This window comes from Protopterus annectens, chromosome 4.part1 (assembly GCF_019279795.1).
Source record: "Protopterus annectens isolate FY-2018-M chromosome 4.part1, PAN1.0, whole genome shotgun sequence".
NCBI classification, from domain to species: domain Eukaryota; kingdom Metazoa; phylum Chordata; order Ceratodontiformes; family Protopteridae; genus Protopterus; species Protopterus annectens.
Genome location: NC_056734.1, coordinates 917,140,947 through 917,158,446, shown reverse-complemented (window position 1 = coordinate 917,158,446; position 17,500 = coordinate 917,140,947). Strand labels below are relative to the sequence as shown.

The 17,500-nt window shown below is 37.5% G+C and overlaps 1 protein-coding gene across 1 annotated transcript in view; it reads right to left on the bottom strand.

The window, feature by feature from the left end:
* Window positions 1-17,500, bottom strand: part of LOC122801342 (fibrillin-2-like) — a 662,974-nt gene that overhangs the window by 93,478 nt on the left and 551,996 nt on the right. The window contains exon 71 of the mRNA XM_044070882.1: window positions 15,531-15,713. Coding sequence (XP_043926817.1) covers window positions 15,531-15,713 — 183 coding nt within the window. The remainder of the gene's footprint in view (window positions 1-15,530; window positions 15,714-17,500) is intronic.

Genomic DNA, 17,500 nt, shown 5'->3' with positions numbered 1-17,500 from the left:
AAAGTACAAAACATTTTAACAGATAGCCCATTATCTAAATAAAATAAATCCTTCCAGGGTGGGCATTGCGAGGAAAATAACCACACTTCCAGGGCTGGTAAGGCCCCCTGCTTGTGGTCTTAGGACTCACAGTACCCCTTCGGGGCCATTATTTCCATGATAATATCCACCCTTTTGGACATTACTGCTTGCTTAAATAACTTCATTCTTTAAACTGTCTTAATGCAAGCCATCACATTAAGACTAAAGCTTTAATAGGACAATAAAACAGTGTGCCAATAAGCAGGGATCCCTATATTTTAAATAGTTACCAGTATCTCTACTCTTTTTTGTTTCATGAACCAGCTCCACAATTGAAATGCATGTGCCTGCCCAATGCCTTTAAAAGACAGATGTTTCTAAACTACATGGTCATGATTTGGATTTTTCATGTAATTAATATGTTGTAATATAGGAATATTACATTTTGTGATTTGTCTACAGAAGAGGCAGGATAAATAATACCAAAATAATAACACAATACATTATACATTTACATACAATGTGCTAATATGTGCAAAACCCTTAAATCATTAATACTTGAATATATACCTGACAAAGTGATAATTTAAAAATGTCTATGACTGTACTGTTTCCTTACTAATTCTACCTGTAGGATATGTCAGTTTTCATACATTTTAAAAGTTGCCTCAAATTCTTATTTGTAGAATATGTCCATAGTGTTACTTATTTCTATATAAATATTTAAAACCAGTCATTCATCTCTAATATTTTTTTTCTAATGGAGCCACTTGAATACTTTAAACTGTAAATCAGCTTAATATCTTACAGGCAGAGCTTCACTGAACAGTCAGTCAACATTTGGCAAAGTATAGTCACGCAACTCACCCTGAAGAATTATTATGGGTAATATAGAAAAGGTAAAAAAAAAAAGTGTGACATACCTGTTAGAGTTTAGACTCGCAGGGATTCGTTTGTTTCTTTGTTTTTTATTTATTTAAGTATAGAATTACTGATGAAATGCACTAAGCCTTTTATCATCTGAATGTTAAACATTTTTAGCTTATAAGTTGCATTATGAGTTCTGTATCAGCTATATTTTAGATGTTTTAACTATTCACAAAGAACGTAATGTCTTTAACTGTTTGATGGCAATGCCGCTTTAAACAATGATTGAAGTACTTAATTATATAGGGCTTGGCTTTTGAACAATGCACTATTTAAGCACTTTTGTGTAGGGTTTTCATTGTCTGATGAAGCGTGGCTGTGACCACGCGAAAGCGCTTACCTTCATCCATTGTGTTCACATTAAAGAAGAGTTTTATATTTTTACTACGGCTGCTGTTTGTCTTTTGGAATTGTATTTTGGAATAGCATCTGCACTCAAAACTTATTAACTGACTACATCGTGGTGAGATCAGGTTTCTGCTTTTTACATTATACTCGTTTGTGTTACCTGATCTCTTGGAGCTGCAGTTACCTCTTGGTTTTTTTACAATTTTATTTGTGTGGTAACTGCTCTACGCGATGGATTCTACAAATGTAGAACTTGACTACAGACCAGAGTCGAGGGAATTTTCAGCTATACCAGAAGGACTGCTGCATCATGTCGCTAACCCTTTATTGGCTTTGGAATTAGGTGGGTCGCTTAATGCTTCTGTACCTACTTCATCTGAAGAAAACTTTGCAGATTTCAATTTGACTGTGAAAGAGTTTGAAGATAAGTTGTACCTACTACAAAGGTATGCCTGGCAAAGGCAACACCTTGAAGCCTCTATACACCACCGCATTGTACCCCGAGGAATGCGCGTTTTTTGTATGCCGTCGTATGGGACTAACCATCCGGTGCTCCTGAAAAAGTGGCAGGACCTAAATATTGAACAAGGCTTCAGGTATATGTCACTTTTAAATGAATATTTTTTACCACTTGAGACTAAGTTACGTACTGAAATAGATACAACTCACAAAAATTTGACTGACAAGTTTAAATCTGACTATGCTAGAAATAGACTGCAAACTATTTTCTCACAAGTGAATTCTTTTAGTGAGAAACTAAAACAGATAAAATTGAAAAAGTTGCAGAGGGACTTTAATGATTTCCAAACAGGTCAGATTTTTGTCTGGCCTAGGCATAACATTGCACAAACTCGAGCGCAAAGGCCAGCCTCTCCGATACATACTACTGATGATGTTACACATCATGAGGTTGCTTCTTCATCTGTTGGAGATTTAGCCTTGCCTACTTTGTCTACAACTGACAATACTTCTGTTCAATCTAGTGAGACTGATTTTCCTAGACTAACTGCTTATTCTGCTACACCACCTCCTAACCAATTAGCCTTTGCTAATATACATAATGACAATCGTTTAGGTGCGAAACCTAAAGTTGTTCAAGAAGCAAGTCGTTTTTTACCTTATCCCATAAAAACACAACATCAAGGGAGAGGACGCTCTCAAAGCAGAGGGCCAAGAAAAAGGAAAATATCCGAAGAGAGATATGGAACGACACGAAGGCAAAGGATGTGACTGACATATTTGTCAATTTATCTAATTATGACATGTGTTTATCTGATGTTAGTCTGATTAATAAGGGCTTAAACTTTATACCAGCACAGTGTAGTAACTTGGCTGATGTTTTATGTGAGCTACGCATTTTCTGTAGAAGTATAGCCCTTAAAATGTTTTTTAAAAACACCACTGCAACACACAGCAATGAACCTTTACATCTTGACTCAGTGATTCTAAGACAAAAAAGTAATTTTTCACCTCCACTACCTTTTAGCTTAGACTGTTTCCTAAAAGCTTGTGAGAGAGATTTTTATAAACTTTTCTCTACTAAAAAGAACAAAATAGCCTATGTAAATTTAACATCTAGTGAAATGGCATCCCTGAGTAAATTCAAGCAGCTCTCTGATATCACCTTTAGACCTGCTGATAAAGGTGGTGGAATCATAGTCATGAACACTGTGGATTATATTACGCTGATGTTAAATATGTTATCTGATCGAGAAACTTATTCCATTATTTCCCAGAAAAAAGTTTGCTCCATTATAACTAATGTACATGCAACTTTACATGACCTTCTAATGTGCAGACAAATCACGCCAGAAGAGTATAAATATTTGTACATTGAGTTTCCCACTACTCCTACAATAAAAGGTCTGCCAAAGATTCATAAACATATACATCCTATACCTCTTAGGCCTATAGTTTCAGGTTGCAACTGGGTAACTGCCACTATTTCTACTGCCCTTGAAAAATTCCTCAGGCCTGTAGTGGATGCGGTTCCATCTCTACTAAAAGATACTTATGATTTGCTAAACAGCCTTAAAAATGTAGCATTGAATGTTGGGACTGATGAGTATTTGCTGATAACTCTTGATGTAAAAAATCTTTTTACGTCCATCCCCAATGATTTGGGTTTGGAAGCAATTAGAGAATTACTTGTTAGAGATACCAACTTCTCGACTGATAAAGTCATTCTAATTTGTCAACTACTGGATTTAGTGCTCAATAACAACATCTTTATGTTTGATGGCGCTACGTATTTGCAGACATGGGGTGTAGCTATGGGCACCCCATGCGCAAATACGTATGCAAATTTAGTAGTTCTGAATTGGGAAAAGGAACATTTGTTTACTAATCCTGCTTTTGATAAAATCAAGTTCTACAAACGTTTTGTAGACGATGTTCTCTTAATATGGCAGGGTACCCTAGAGGAATTTACACATTTCCTACACCATTTAGAGACTACCACCACTTATTTGAAATTTACAGTGGAAGCCTCTATGAAACAAGTAGAATTCTTGGATGTCTCCCTGACACTTAACGAATATGGAAAAATCACATCTTCCATTTTCAGGAAACCAACATGGACTAATACACTACTTCATTTCAGTAGTATGCACCCTAGGCATATGTTCCCAGGAATAGTTAAGAGCCAGTTCACTAGATTGACCAGACTTTGCCAAGATAATGTAACTCTGGAAAAAGAAGCTGACTTATTAGAGAATTTCTTTTTGGATAGAGGCTATGATTTTAAGCTTGTTAATTTCATTAAAAATAACACTATACATCCTACAGACTCTATACCACATATGATTAAGAAACCCATTTCTTTTATATATAAAAAAGCCAATGATAATATAAGAGTACCATACATTATAAAGTATACCAGTGATGTGAAGTCGTTGGAGAATGTTATACGGAACAATTGGAACATATTGCAGACTGACATTTCAGTAACTAATTTGGTGGGTAACTATCCCTCTTTTTTATACAAAAACTGTTCTAATTTAAAACAAATCTTATGCAAAGACTTTGTATTAAATGTTAAGAAATCTACCCCAAATATGGGGACTGTTCCATGTGGTACTTGTACCAGGTGCAAATTGATTTGTTCTGACTTAATATTTATTCATCCTACATTAGGTTTTACCCACTATGTTAAAGTTTCAGCTACTTGTCAGACTAAAAACCTGGTATATTTAGCAACCTGTACAAAATGTACTGCATTTTATATCGGATTGACTAAAAGAAGACTAACTGATCGCATTTACGACCATTTATACGAGATAAAGAGAGAAATAGACACTAACGCATTAGCTCAACATATAGTAAAATTCAAAGAACACACTTTTTCATTCAGGGTACTTGAAAAAGTAACTCTGAATCCCAGGGGCGGCGATAATATCAACAATCTAGCCTTGGCAGAATTAAAGTGGATTTTAAAATTTAATGCTCATAGTTACCCCGGACTGAATACTTCAGTTTCCATCAAACCTATTTTAAACAATAGAAAACGTTAAACTTTTTGATCAAATTCTGATGTATGCTCCTTAATTCTAAAATATCTCTAAATTTTGTTATAAGGTACATAATTTAGTACTCTCATTATAACATTAGCTTATTATTCATCATTCTTCACTCACTATTTTTATTCACTATTTATACATTTATTTATCATATTCTATATTTCATGGGTAATTAGCATCTTTAGTTAAATTAATATCTCTAACTCTTATATATATATATTTTTATATACATATATGTTTTGGAATCAAATCAATTTAAACTACTATATTTCTTTAGCTTTAAGATATAAGAAATATCCTGTCCCTTGTCGTATCATTAACATAATTATTGTTAACGACATATTTTATTTTTATTTTGATTTTAAAACCCTTTGTATATTTATCTTTAATATAAAGAATTATACATTTCCATTAAAATTGAGGTTCTTAAAACTATTGTTTATTTATCTATTACTTATGTAATTATTTATTCACTTAGTATTCATTAATTATTTTCTAATAATTTCCCTATATAAATAAAAAATTTTTTTAGAAAAAATGTTTCAATATAACCTTTGGAGCTTATAGATATGTAGACTTCAGTAGTTTATGAAATTAGAATAATAAATGGAATTGATTATTCATTTGTATTTGATATATTTGATCTAAATGTTTCCATATGTTCATATTTTATGCTACTACAAAAATCTTTCTAGAAATAACATTACTATAATTTTTATTTTCTATGGTATTTGGCTTTCAAAATAATATACTTTATTAATACCACTTCATTGTTTTAATTATAGGTATTAATATAGATATATAATTGTATATACATATTCATTTATATATTCATTTACATACCTTATTTATATATACACTTACATTCGTAGTTGTTTATACTTTAATTTCCATATACACTTATTACAGGCCTTTTATGCTCCTTCAACATTATATTCATGGCTCCTATTCTAACTTAAAATAGTCAGCTTTGCTGCCCTAATACTGACGCAACTTCTTCATTTTATAATGTTACTGTGATCTATTGGATGCGCTTACATTTCAAGGTACTAGCACAACCTAGATGATTTTGACTTGTACTTCTATTCATGAGGATATGTATCTTCTGTTCTTTTGTTTGTTTTTTCATACATACTTTAAATGTTATATGTTACTTGGTCTTAAGTGGTTTCGCATTAGATCTATTTGCACTTTTATAGTAAGGTTTAGCTAGGTTTATAAAATCATCTAACCGATTTTATTAAGGTTTTTAAGGTTTTAAAAACATGAATATTGTTCACAACTATTATGCATTTATGCTATTTCCTTAGGTAGGCAAAGTTTAGAAAGGTTTCTTTTTGTATAATTCATTGTAGACACTTATAACTAGTTCCCGCCTAATGAATTGTGATTTCGGTTACGATAGTAACCGTAGAAAAGTTTCTCAGTGTGACATACCTGTTAGAGTTTAGACTCGCAGGGATTCGTTTGTTTCTTTGTTTTTTATTTATTTAAGTATAGAATTACTGATGAAATGCACTAAGCCTTTTATCATCTGAATGTTAAACATTTTTAGCTTATAAGTTGCATTATGAGTTCTGTATCAGCTATATTTTAGATGTTTTAACTATTCACAAAGAACGTAATGTCTTTAACTGTTTGATGGCAATGCCGCTTTAAACAATGATTGAAGTATTTAATTATATAGGGCTTGGCTTTTGAACAATGCACTATTTAAGCACTTTTGTGTAGGGTTTTCATTGTCTGATGAAGCGTGGCTGTGACCACGCGAAAGCGCTTACCTTCATCCATTGTGTTCACATTAAAGAAGAGTTTTATATTTTTACTACGGCTGCTGTTTGTCTTTTGGAATTGTATTTTGGAATAGCATCTGCACTCAAAACTTATTAACTGACTACATCGTGGTGAGATCAGGTTTCTGCTTTTTACATAATATAGAAAAGGTGAAAGGAACTGGGTAAGCTGTATCTGTGACGAGGGCCAGGATTCAGAGTCTGGAAGCAAGCAGTAATGCTGTAACAAGTAGGGCCTGTTAATATGGTCATGACAATCAGTGACATAGACACACATTAACTGTAATGACTAAATACCTCATTACTGGCTAATTTGCATTTCTCTGAATTGCTCTGTGATAATGGCAAGTGCTAACTGCCCTGTTTCTGTTGCCCTTGTAGTAATCACCTCTGGTGGCCAATTAAACATGGTTGCACAGGCATTTCCCTCACCCAGACAAATGATTGGTGTCAGAAAGATGGCCTCAAGCTGAATACCAAAATAAATGCTTCATCACCCCCTTTGGGGGGAGTGATGTCCTCACAAATTATCACATTAATAGCATCCTAAGCATGAATCAGCCATGAGGGATTTGGGCACCCAGGTTGATAGCAACCTGACTTTTGATCACCATGTTGCTTCCACTGTACGGAAAATTTTCTACATGGCCTACCTCATTGGTAAGGGTATCTCATCCAGGGACAAGGAGGTCATAACATCCCTGTACTCTTCCCTTATAAGGCCCATTATTGAGTACAATGCCCCATTTGGCATGTACCTCGCAGAGCTCATACAGCAGCTGGAGAGACTACAGAGGTTCCTCACCAGGGGAATCCAGGGCCTCAAACATCTACCCTACACAGATAGGCTAAAGGCCCTGTCTCTCTACTCAGTTTCATACAGACTCCTCAGAAGTGACCTCTGTCTGGCATGCAAGGCGATCTCGGACCCCACCTTGATGGGACTGCTGCATATCTGCAAGTCAAGCTCCACTTGAGTAATCCACATGTGTGGCCTCAACCTGATCTGTGACATCAACAGGACTTGTTGGCAGGATAGATTTGTGTCCAAGAGACTCCCCATCTTTGGAATAGACTCCCTCTAAACATCAAGCAGAGTACCTCTTTACCCTGTTTTAAGAGCAGCCTGGATAACTGGTTCAGAAACAGAAAATACATCCCTGGGATTCCACCTGTGTCCCTGCTTGACAGGGGCATCAGGTGATGACTTGGCTAAACATGGGCTAAACTCTTGGCTAGGCATATAAGGGCCTCAGTCCCAACAGCCCAGTAGCTTCCTATGATGCTAAGATGATCACAGGGAATTAGAACATTGAAAAAAGTAATAGCATGCTAGGCACTACACTTCATATGATAAAGAAACAGAAATTAGCACTCTGCTGATGATTTACTACATTTTTTGGCTGACTCAGGCAGAGTATTCAATGAGTTGGAATCCCTTGGCCAGTTAACTTGTTATAAGAATAATGCAGATAATACAAAAAAAAAAGTCTGTATTAACTACCCTCTGAGTAAGCACACAGTAGACACATTTCCTATCTTGGATATCAGTCAGTATGTGAAATATCTGGGGTTCTGGTGACTTTGACCACCAGAACAGCTGAGTTGACATTTGGAGCACATTAAAAAGGCTACGGCTTTATGAAGATGTGGAAGACTATTTTCTGTCAAACATCCTGCACTTAGAGTTACATGCAGAATTACAGAGACATTATCAGCTGGAACACATAGTATTGAATATGCAGTACTGAGTCCTGCAATGCAAGCAAGTCCATAATAGTGGGACCAGTCCCACAAAATGTAGATAATAAATGAACCTTGTCAGATGACTACCAGCCAACAGTAAAAAGAAGTATTTTTTGCAAAGAGGCAAGCTGAACTGTACTCCCATACTGGCCAGTAGTATAACCTCTTATTATGAAGCTGCATGACCACAGAGATGACTGCAAAGCAATAGTATACTGCACTCTCTCCAAAGCAGTGCAACTGCAAAGTGCAACTATTATAGTAGCAATAGTGTGAAGGATATATCATCCATTTTGGGGTGTAGGGAGCTTGTCCCCCTGCAAAAATTCTAGAGGTTGATGATTCCACTGGGTTGACTGAATACCAAACACATAATATTTTTATGTTGTTGTTGAAGACTCAGGACTTGATACCATATAATCAGCACAAGTTTTGTATTACTGTGCCTCTGTTGGGGAACTCTTTAGTTGTACAGTACCTTCTATATCTTGGAATATGGTCCATGTCATGCGCTCAGATTATCAAAATGTCATTTGGAAAGTAAGCCTAGCTCCATGGCACAGAGGGATGGCGCCTTTACTATGTCACAGAAGACTGGGGTTTAGCAGTGATGGAGAAGAGTGAGGGACACATTGCCTCAAATAATAGGATGAGAAAAGTAGCAGGAACACATGGACAACAAGGGGATGTACAATTTCTCCACAGGAGACTGGGAATACTTCTTCCTGTGCTTGATAAGAAAGGGTGTGACTACTTGCTGGCAGCATTCCTTATGGAAGTAATAGATGAACAGCACAGACAGCCCATTGCATATTCCCCTTTTTTGCCTCTTTGAACCAGGAGTTCATAAGAAAAATTGAGGGCTTTGCATAAAAGCACTCAAACCTCACCAAATGGCTGTCTAAATCATGGCATCTCTTGTTCGATCCTCAGGCTGGTGAGTTGGAATAAATGGTTCAATTATCAGTGAGGGGCTGGTGGTCAACAGACAGCATGGACAAAGAACATTAAAACAGTGTCATTGGGGCAATACATTTTGGACAAGGCAGCTTTCAACATCTGTTAAATTTGTGAACTTCCATGGTGTGGACTAGATAGGTTCTAGAATGGAACTAAATTGGGAAATGCATTAGCAAAGGGATTCAATGTAATTGCCTTAAATACATATCTAAAGATGAAAGGATGAATTATTGTGCAAACAAATGTTATTCTGAAAGAGATATTAGGTGGACAGGGTGATTAAGTCTACAACTCCAAATTGTTTTCAATTCCAGCAGAATGGGCCTACATCAAAAAGTTTCCTGTGATAGACAGCTAAAATGAACATAATAAGGTTTGCTTGTCACAACAAAACCAATGCTACAAAGAGAAATTGACTGCCTTAATAGTGGCCAAAGATGAAGAAGGTGATCATTTTGAAGAGGCCTCATGAATTTTAAGCAATATTACATATTTCACCTGGTGCACAACACAGAAATTAGAAAAGGATGACATATTAACTTTAATAGTAAAGTAACTAGCTTCTGCATTCTCCAACATTAATAAATATTTTAGGTTCTTTGCTGGTAGAGTGGGGAAAAATAAAGATCCTGGTGTCTCTGTGTGCTACTCATTTTATGTAGGTTCTAGGGATGGAAGAACTTGGCTGTTAACACAGAGGTTTACAAAAATGAGCTCTTATTGAGCTGCTTCTTGTAATGCAGGGTATGACTGTTTCAGCTTTCCTTTGCCTGCTGTGTGATAGCAACTCCAATCAAGTCACTTATCCAGAGACTGTTACCTGTCTGAGTATAAAAACAGTCCATGTTGACCAGGCTCTTCTCTGGTGGAGAAATTAAACAGAGAAAATAGCTAAATAAATAAACAGATGGCTTAATCCTTGTAAAGAAAGACAATGACCTCCCTATCTTGGAGCAAAAGTGCAAAACTGTTTGCTTCATCATATACAAGTCAGGATGATGCTTCCCCATGGATGAGACAGTAATCCCTTTCAGTGGTGGAAACCTTTATAACCTTTATGAAGGGTAAATCATGACCCAATAACAGCAGAACCATGACAAACTGCCAAAATGGGGACAACTAACCAGTCTTTGAAGTGAAGGAACTGCTATCAGAGGAGAAGGAGAAAGATAAAATAAATCAGAAAGGCTAGAAGATTTGCGTTTATTGTCCTTGTCCATCTTCTGACAATAATACTTTTGTGTTTGTATTTCTCTGAGGAACCAAAGAGAAGAATAGAAGAAGACTGCCTCCAAGTTATTCATCCCATCTGCCATAGAGTTCCTCAAGGTCTTGCCTCAGCATTGGCTTACAAAGCATCTTTTGATGTCATACAAATGCCCAGGATAAACTAGATACTTAAGGTGTAAGTTAGTGAGAGGTATTTGTTTTCCACAATGACAACTTATTTTTAAAGCCATGAGTTAGATATCTGAACAAACTTCAAACAACAACTTTAGGGTTTAGTGTAACTCTACATGTTTAAGTAAATGCAAAGGTAAAAATAACTTGAAACCTTAGTTGCACTGACTATTCTTTTTAACTATTAACACAGCCTGGGCTATTTGAAGATCTAAGAACCTAATCTATTATGAAAGAACTGGAGAAGTCCAGAAGGGGTGTCCTTTCCAAGGGATGCACCAAGACAGGCCCAACTCTATACTCAGCAGCTCAGGATCAATCTCATGCACTGAACTTGTTAGCAAAGTACAAGTATGCAATGTCATGTAGCCACTGCATTCCACATGAGATTTACAGTTTCAATGTGTGTTTGTGTTTTTTCTTTGTAATAAAAAAGTCACTTATTGTAATATACTAAGATAACTTTTCACATATGTTTAAGTTATCTTAGTATATTACAATAAGTGACAAACCACACCACACACCACATATAGTCCACACACCTGTGTCTCACAGCCACTAAGACCTAAACATACACCCAACATATTAGTCATAGGAGGCTCCATTGTGAGACACACAGATGTGCCCCTTACAAGGCTGGATAAGGAGGAAGTCACGGTTAGTTGTTTGTCAGGAGCCAGAATCTGCCATATCACCCATGCACTTAAGTGTCTCAAAAACAGGTACTGTTATGATGCTGTCATAGTCCATGTTGGCGTGATCAACTTGAGATGTACCTCCCTGGACTACATGAAGCAAAACATGACAGAGCTTGCTGAATATTTGTCCCAGTCAGGTATGTTCCTAACCTTAAGCAGCATTCTACTGTCACCTAGAATGATGCCTCAATACAAACAGAAAATGATTGATTTTAACAACTGGATTAGTTTCTGGTGTCATTCTAAGGGGATCCAGTACCTGACAGCCTGGGAAGACATGATTGACAAACCACAATGCTTTGCCAGAGATGGCTTGCATTTGTCTCCTTTAGGCTTCAAGCTCCTGGCAAATGCTCTTGCCTCCACCATAGTGCCTTTTTTAGGCAAAGCCATGAGATCAAAACTACCAACATGAAAATTTCATCAAAATACAAATTAAAGGCCATGCTGCTAAATGCTAGGAGTCTAAACATGACGCTGCAATCATTGCAAGCATTCTTAACCTTGGAAGATGCTGACATTTGTGCAGTCACAGAAACCTGGTTCAAAGCTGCAAAGAGCACCCCAGCCATAACTGGTCTCTCATCCTATCATACTTTCAGACTCCAAACCATGCAAAAGAAAAGGGGGTGGAGTTGCAGTATACATAAAAGACATACATACCTTTGGGCTGGTTAAACAGTATGATGCACAGGAGACACTCCAGGTGCAGATAACCATTGACAGGACCCATATTCAAATCATAGCTAGCTACAGGCCCCCTACTTTGACTCAAGATGCCCACTCCATCTATCTGGACCTCTTAGAATCTATCAAGAATCCTGGGTGATTTTTAACTATCCAACCATAGACTGGAAGAATTTCTCATGCCAAAACATAAATGCCCAGGGATTCCTTGATTTTGTCAGTGCAAATGCCTTGGACTAGCTGGATAACACACCCGCAAGAGGTGAAAGTATCTTAGACTTGGTATTAACCAACATGAATAACCATTGCAGCATCCCTACAGTATCATCCTCCCCTGGTAAGATCCAACCACAAAGCAGTCACTTTTAAAGTCACCATCTCCCCCAATCACCCCCTAGGTAGGGTCAAACAAAAAAAAACTTATTGAAAGCTGATTACAGCCTCCTGAGGGAAGATATAAACAGCTTCACAGCTCCCTCCCCCTCCATAGGAACTGGCACATATGTCCAAACCTACACCAAAGTACTATATGAGCACTTATATAGCTGCATGAAATCAGGAATACCCGACAGGACAAAATCATTCTTCTCAAGGAAGAGTAAACCTGTCTGGTGGACATCTGAAATAAATAAACTCTATAATGAAAGGAAAAAAAAACTGCTATCCAGGATCAGGAAGGAGCAGGTGCCTAATTGGAAGCAATCTCTCCTTGGTCTGAATAAGCAAATAAGAGCACTAGTAAAATCCTCCAAAGCAAACTTCGAGTCCAAACTGGCCACATCTACTAAAGACGATCACATGGATTTCTTCACATATGACTGCAGTCTCAAGGGGAGCACCCAGATCTGCTCAGAACTGGTGGTCAAGCGCGCCACAAACAAAAATGCCATAGATATAGCCAACCTGCTGGCAGACAGGTTTAGTGAAAACTTCACCTCTCTTCTCCCCATCAGCAAATCAGGACCATCCCCAGCACCTGTCCCCCTCCCATTATCTCTAGGGAGAAAATTATCACTGCCCTCTCAAAGGCAAATAATACAGCCTCCATGGGACCAGATAACATCCCTGGCTGCATTCTACATGAACTCAGACAGGAATTTGCAGCACCATTAAGCACCCTATTCAACCAAAGCCTGAGTACTTGCATCGTCCCAGCCAAGTGGACATCAGCCACTGTCAACTCTTTACACATTGATGGAGCGTCCACCGATCCAAGAAATTATAGACCCATCAGCCTAACTAGCCTGATTTGAAAGACCATGGAGCAGATTATCATGGACCTCATTAACAAGGACATTGGCAACCTCCAAACACTTGATCCCACACAGTTTGGTTTTGGCAAGGGGAGGTCATGCCTGTTAAATCTGGTCGACTTCTTTGAGACAGTCACCAAAGTCATGGATAAGGGGAAGACGGTGCACACCTCCTACCTTGACCTGGCTAAAGCCTTCGATACTATTACCTACCTTGTATAATAGATAATCTCTCACAACTAGGCATAAATCGATATGTCCAGATGGGTAGCAAACTGACTCACTGATAGAACCCACCTAGCCAAAATAGGGGAAGCCACCTCAAGCAGTCAACTCTTAATGAGTGGTGTACCCCAGGGATTGGTCTTGAGGCCTTTGTTGTTTGAGATATACTTTACTGAGGTGCAGGTCAAAGCCAGTGGGCTATGGCTGACCAAGTTTTCAGATGACTGTAAGCTGGGTGCTGTCATCAATTCCCTTAGTGATGTGGACATCTTACAAGAGGGTCTCACCCAAACATATGACTGGTGCCAGAAACATGGCCTCAAACTGAATGACAAAAAATGCATCATCCCCTTTGGGAGGAGTGATGTCCCCACAAATTATCACATTAATAACAAGGTCCTAAGCACGCAATGAGTTGCGAGGGACTTGGGCACCAAGGTTGATAGCAAACTGACTTTTGACCACCATATTGCCTCCATTGTATGGAAAGCTTTCTACATGGCCTACCTCATTAGCAAGGGTATCTTATCCAGGGACAAGGTGGTCATAACATCCCTGTATTCTTCCCTTATAAGACCCATTATTGAGTACAATTCCCCTTTTGGCATGTATCTTACAAAGCACATGCAGAAGCTGGAGAGACCATAGAGATTCCTCACCAGGACAATCCAGGGCCTCAAACATCTACCCTACATAGATAGGCTAAAGGTCCTGACCCTCTATTCTGTCTCCTACAGACTCCTCAGAGGTGATCTCTGTCTGGCATACAAAGCAATCTCAGACCCTGCCTTGATGGTACTGCTGCATATCTGCAAGTCAAGCTCCACTCGATTAACCTGCTAATGCGACCTCGACCTGATTTGTGACATCAGTAGGACTTGTTGACAGGAAAGACTTGTGCCCCAAAGACTCCCCCTTCTGTGGAATAGACTCTCACTCCACATCAAGCAGAGTACCTCATTAACGCTTTTTAAGTGCAACCTGGATAACTTGATGGGGAACAGAAAATACACCCCTGGGATTTCACCTGTGTCCCTGCTGGACAGGGGCATCAGGTGTTGACTTGTCAGAACATGGGCTGAATTTCTGGTTAGGCTTATAAGGGCCTCAGGCCAATAGCCTAGTAACTTCCTGTGATCCTATGATCCTAAGATGATCACAGGGAGTTAGAACACTGAAAAATTAATAAGGTGCTAGGCACTACACTTCATATGTGCAACAGATCATTAAATTATTTGACTGCATCTCAGTACTGCCTGTCTTTACTATTAAAGCAAAAAGGAAATAAAGGTTGGTTATGATCAGGATAAATGCTCAAGTTCAAAACTTAAGGTTCAAACTGCAGGTGTCCTATATATGGATACATAATGGTTTATTAGTGTTGAGAAGAAAAGTAGAATTTTAGAAAGCTTAAGATGTCAGCAACTCTAGTATAATTGTTCTTTTATTTTTATAATTCTATCTAAAACAAATTTTGCTCACTGGAACAGATATCCTGATACTTTCAGTATCACTGATTTGGATTTCAGTGATGCTATATCATGGACTGTAGGTTTTGATACATTCTGCTCCAAAATGGTTCAACTTAATTCAAGTTACTCCTTTGGAAGCTGGTTTGGGAAAAGCATTAAGCTGGAGTAACTTCTAGCAACCTGGACTAATACAGAGTAATAACACTTTAGCAATAAAAAAGTACACACATAAAATACTTTAAATTTTAAAAGATAAGCATTAAACTTTAACCCTGCTCATTCATTCCCATCTTTGATTGCACTGACACATGCTTCAATGTTGCATACAAATTAAGTATAAAAATTGTAGATTCTGCCCAAAACTATTGTTGTCATATATAGCTGGATAAATAACAGTAGCACATATTACTTTAATCCAACATGTTTATGCTGCCACTAACACACTGTAATTATAGAAACAAGCATGGTATGTATCATATACCTGGCAAAGGGTTTGGGTTGAAGTTTTGTCCTTGTGTGACACAGCTGTTGTTGTCAAATGGACAGTAGCAGGTAAGTGCACAGTTGTTAGCAGGATCTGGTCGGCAGGCACCTCCTCCGCCAATACAGTATCCGTCAGGACAAGAATATTGTGAGCAGTCCAGCAATGGTGTGCAGCTTATGCCTAGAGGAAAAATAACAGTCACTTAGAAAAAATATAAAAAATAAATAAATAAATAAAACTGACCCTTATTCATAAATTACATATTGGTCTAGGCTGGCAGTTAGATAGCAAACCAGTCAGAGAGCCAAAGATTTTATAGTGATTAATCTGCCTTTTAATGAATGATAATTTTCTTGTCTTCATATTTGGATGCTAAACCTAGGGAAGCAGAAGTCTTTCTTTTCTGATAAATTATCCACTTCTAAAATTCTAAAGATTTAGATATTAAAAATACTGCTTATCCAAGGTAAATTAGTATTCACAGAGCAGAATATTATTTTTTTAATCCAAAAACTGAAAATATTTTGTGGTAGCTGTCCCCCACATTAATGTTTTTCCAATGCTACATGCTGCAGAGATGTTTAGTTATATATATGATATCTCACATTCCATTATGTAGTGAAAAACTGAAAATTCTGTCTCAAAATGAAACTTTTTATATTTAGTGATTAGTCTAGCAGACAATGATGAGAAGAAAACCAAAGAATCCCCAGCTCTGTGATGTTGTATTTTTCTGTTGCAACCTTCATTGTTTCAGTGTGCAGTAGTGTCACTTTTATTGGCCCTTTTTTTTTTCTGAATATTGCGACTATGGAAAACAAGGGTGAAAGGAGAAAATAACCAATACTAGTGCACAAAAATGGCTGAAGGGTTAGTCCCATTGTATTCTCTGCAGTCACCTTTATGTAATATAATGTAAAGCAGATGCTCAACATTTTGACAAACTGATAGGCTGTTAAAAGATGTCGTTAAACAAGGGACTACAATTTTAAGCAATACAAACATAAACATTCAAGATAATAACAAATGCCTGATAATGCAGAGATTATCTGGGGAGAATAATTTGTTCATGTTATGCAGCACAACATTTTCAACACCTTGTGTAATTTAGGGACTGTCATTCTAAACATACTGCTATTTTGCGCATATGTTGTAGTGTAAATCGAACCTGGTTGCAGAAAGGGAAACTGGAGTGGCGGAAGCTAAAGAAAACATATGGATTTGATAGCACTGACATTTCTATGCCTTTATTAGGTTAATGCTTCTTAGGTGAATGAGAATATAAAAAAAACAATGCTGTTGTTCAGTATATCCTGGGGTTCAGAAATGTTACCACCTAGGGGTAAGCCCTATTTGACAATGTGGTGGCTGTTCTTGATTCAGAGACACCCCTACTGTATTACTTATACTCAAAAACATGGGGGCGGCCACCTTGGAGAAAAATGTATTGGTGGTATGATCAGGAGATAATGATAGTTCAGTAGTTCAGTGTTAGCATTTATTTCTGTACGTGCATTACAGCAAGGAAACATGGCTCTTGTTTTCAGTACTGAAATGGTTGCTTCAGTGTTTCATGTCTGGTATACGTTGCACCACAGCATTCAGAATTAAGTTTGTCTCAGTATGATAGTGTTACAGAAAGATTATTTGAAGTTAAAGTGTAGAAGGCTTATGGATAGGGTTAGTAAAGTGTGCTAACCCTAGCCTTTCCCCTGTCTCTGACTTCTCTGTCTTCACAAAACTAGCACTACACAAGACAGTCTCAGACACACCCTTATTGTAATCATAACCTAGAAACATTTGCAAAAACACCAAATCTATCAACTTATCTAACCCATGCTCTAACCACAATCTGCAAACAGACACACACACACACGCACACACACGCACACACGCACACACACACACACACACACACACACACACACACACACACACACACACACACACACACACACACACACAGA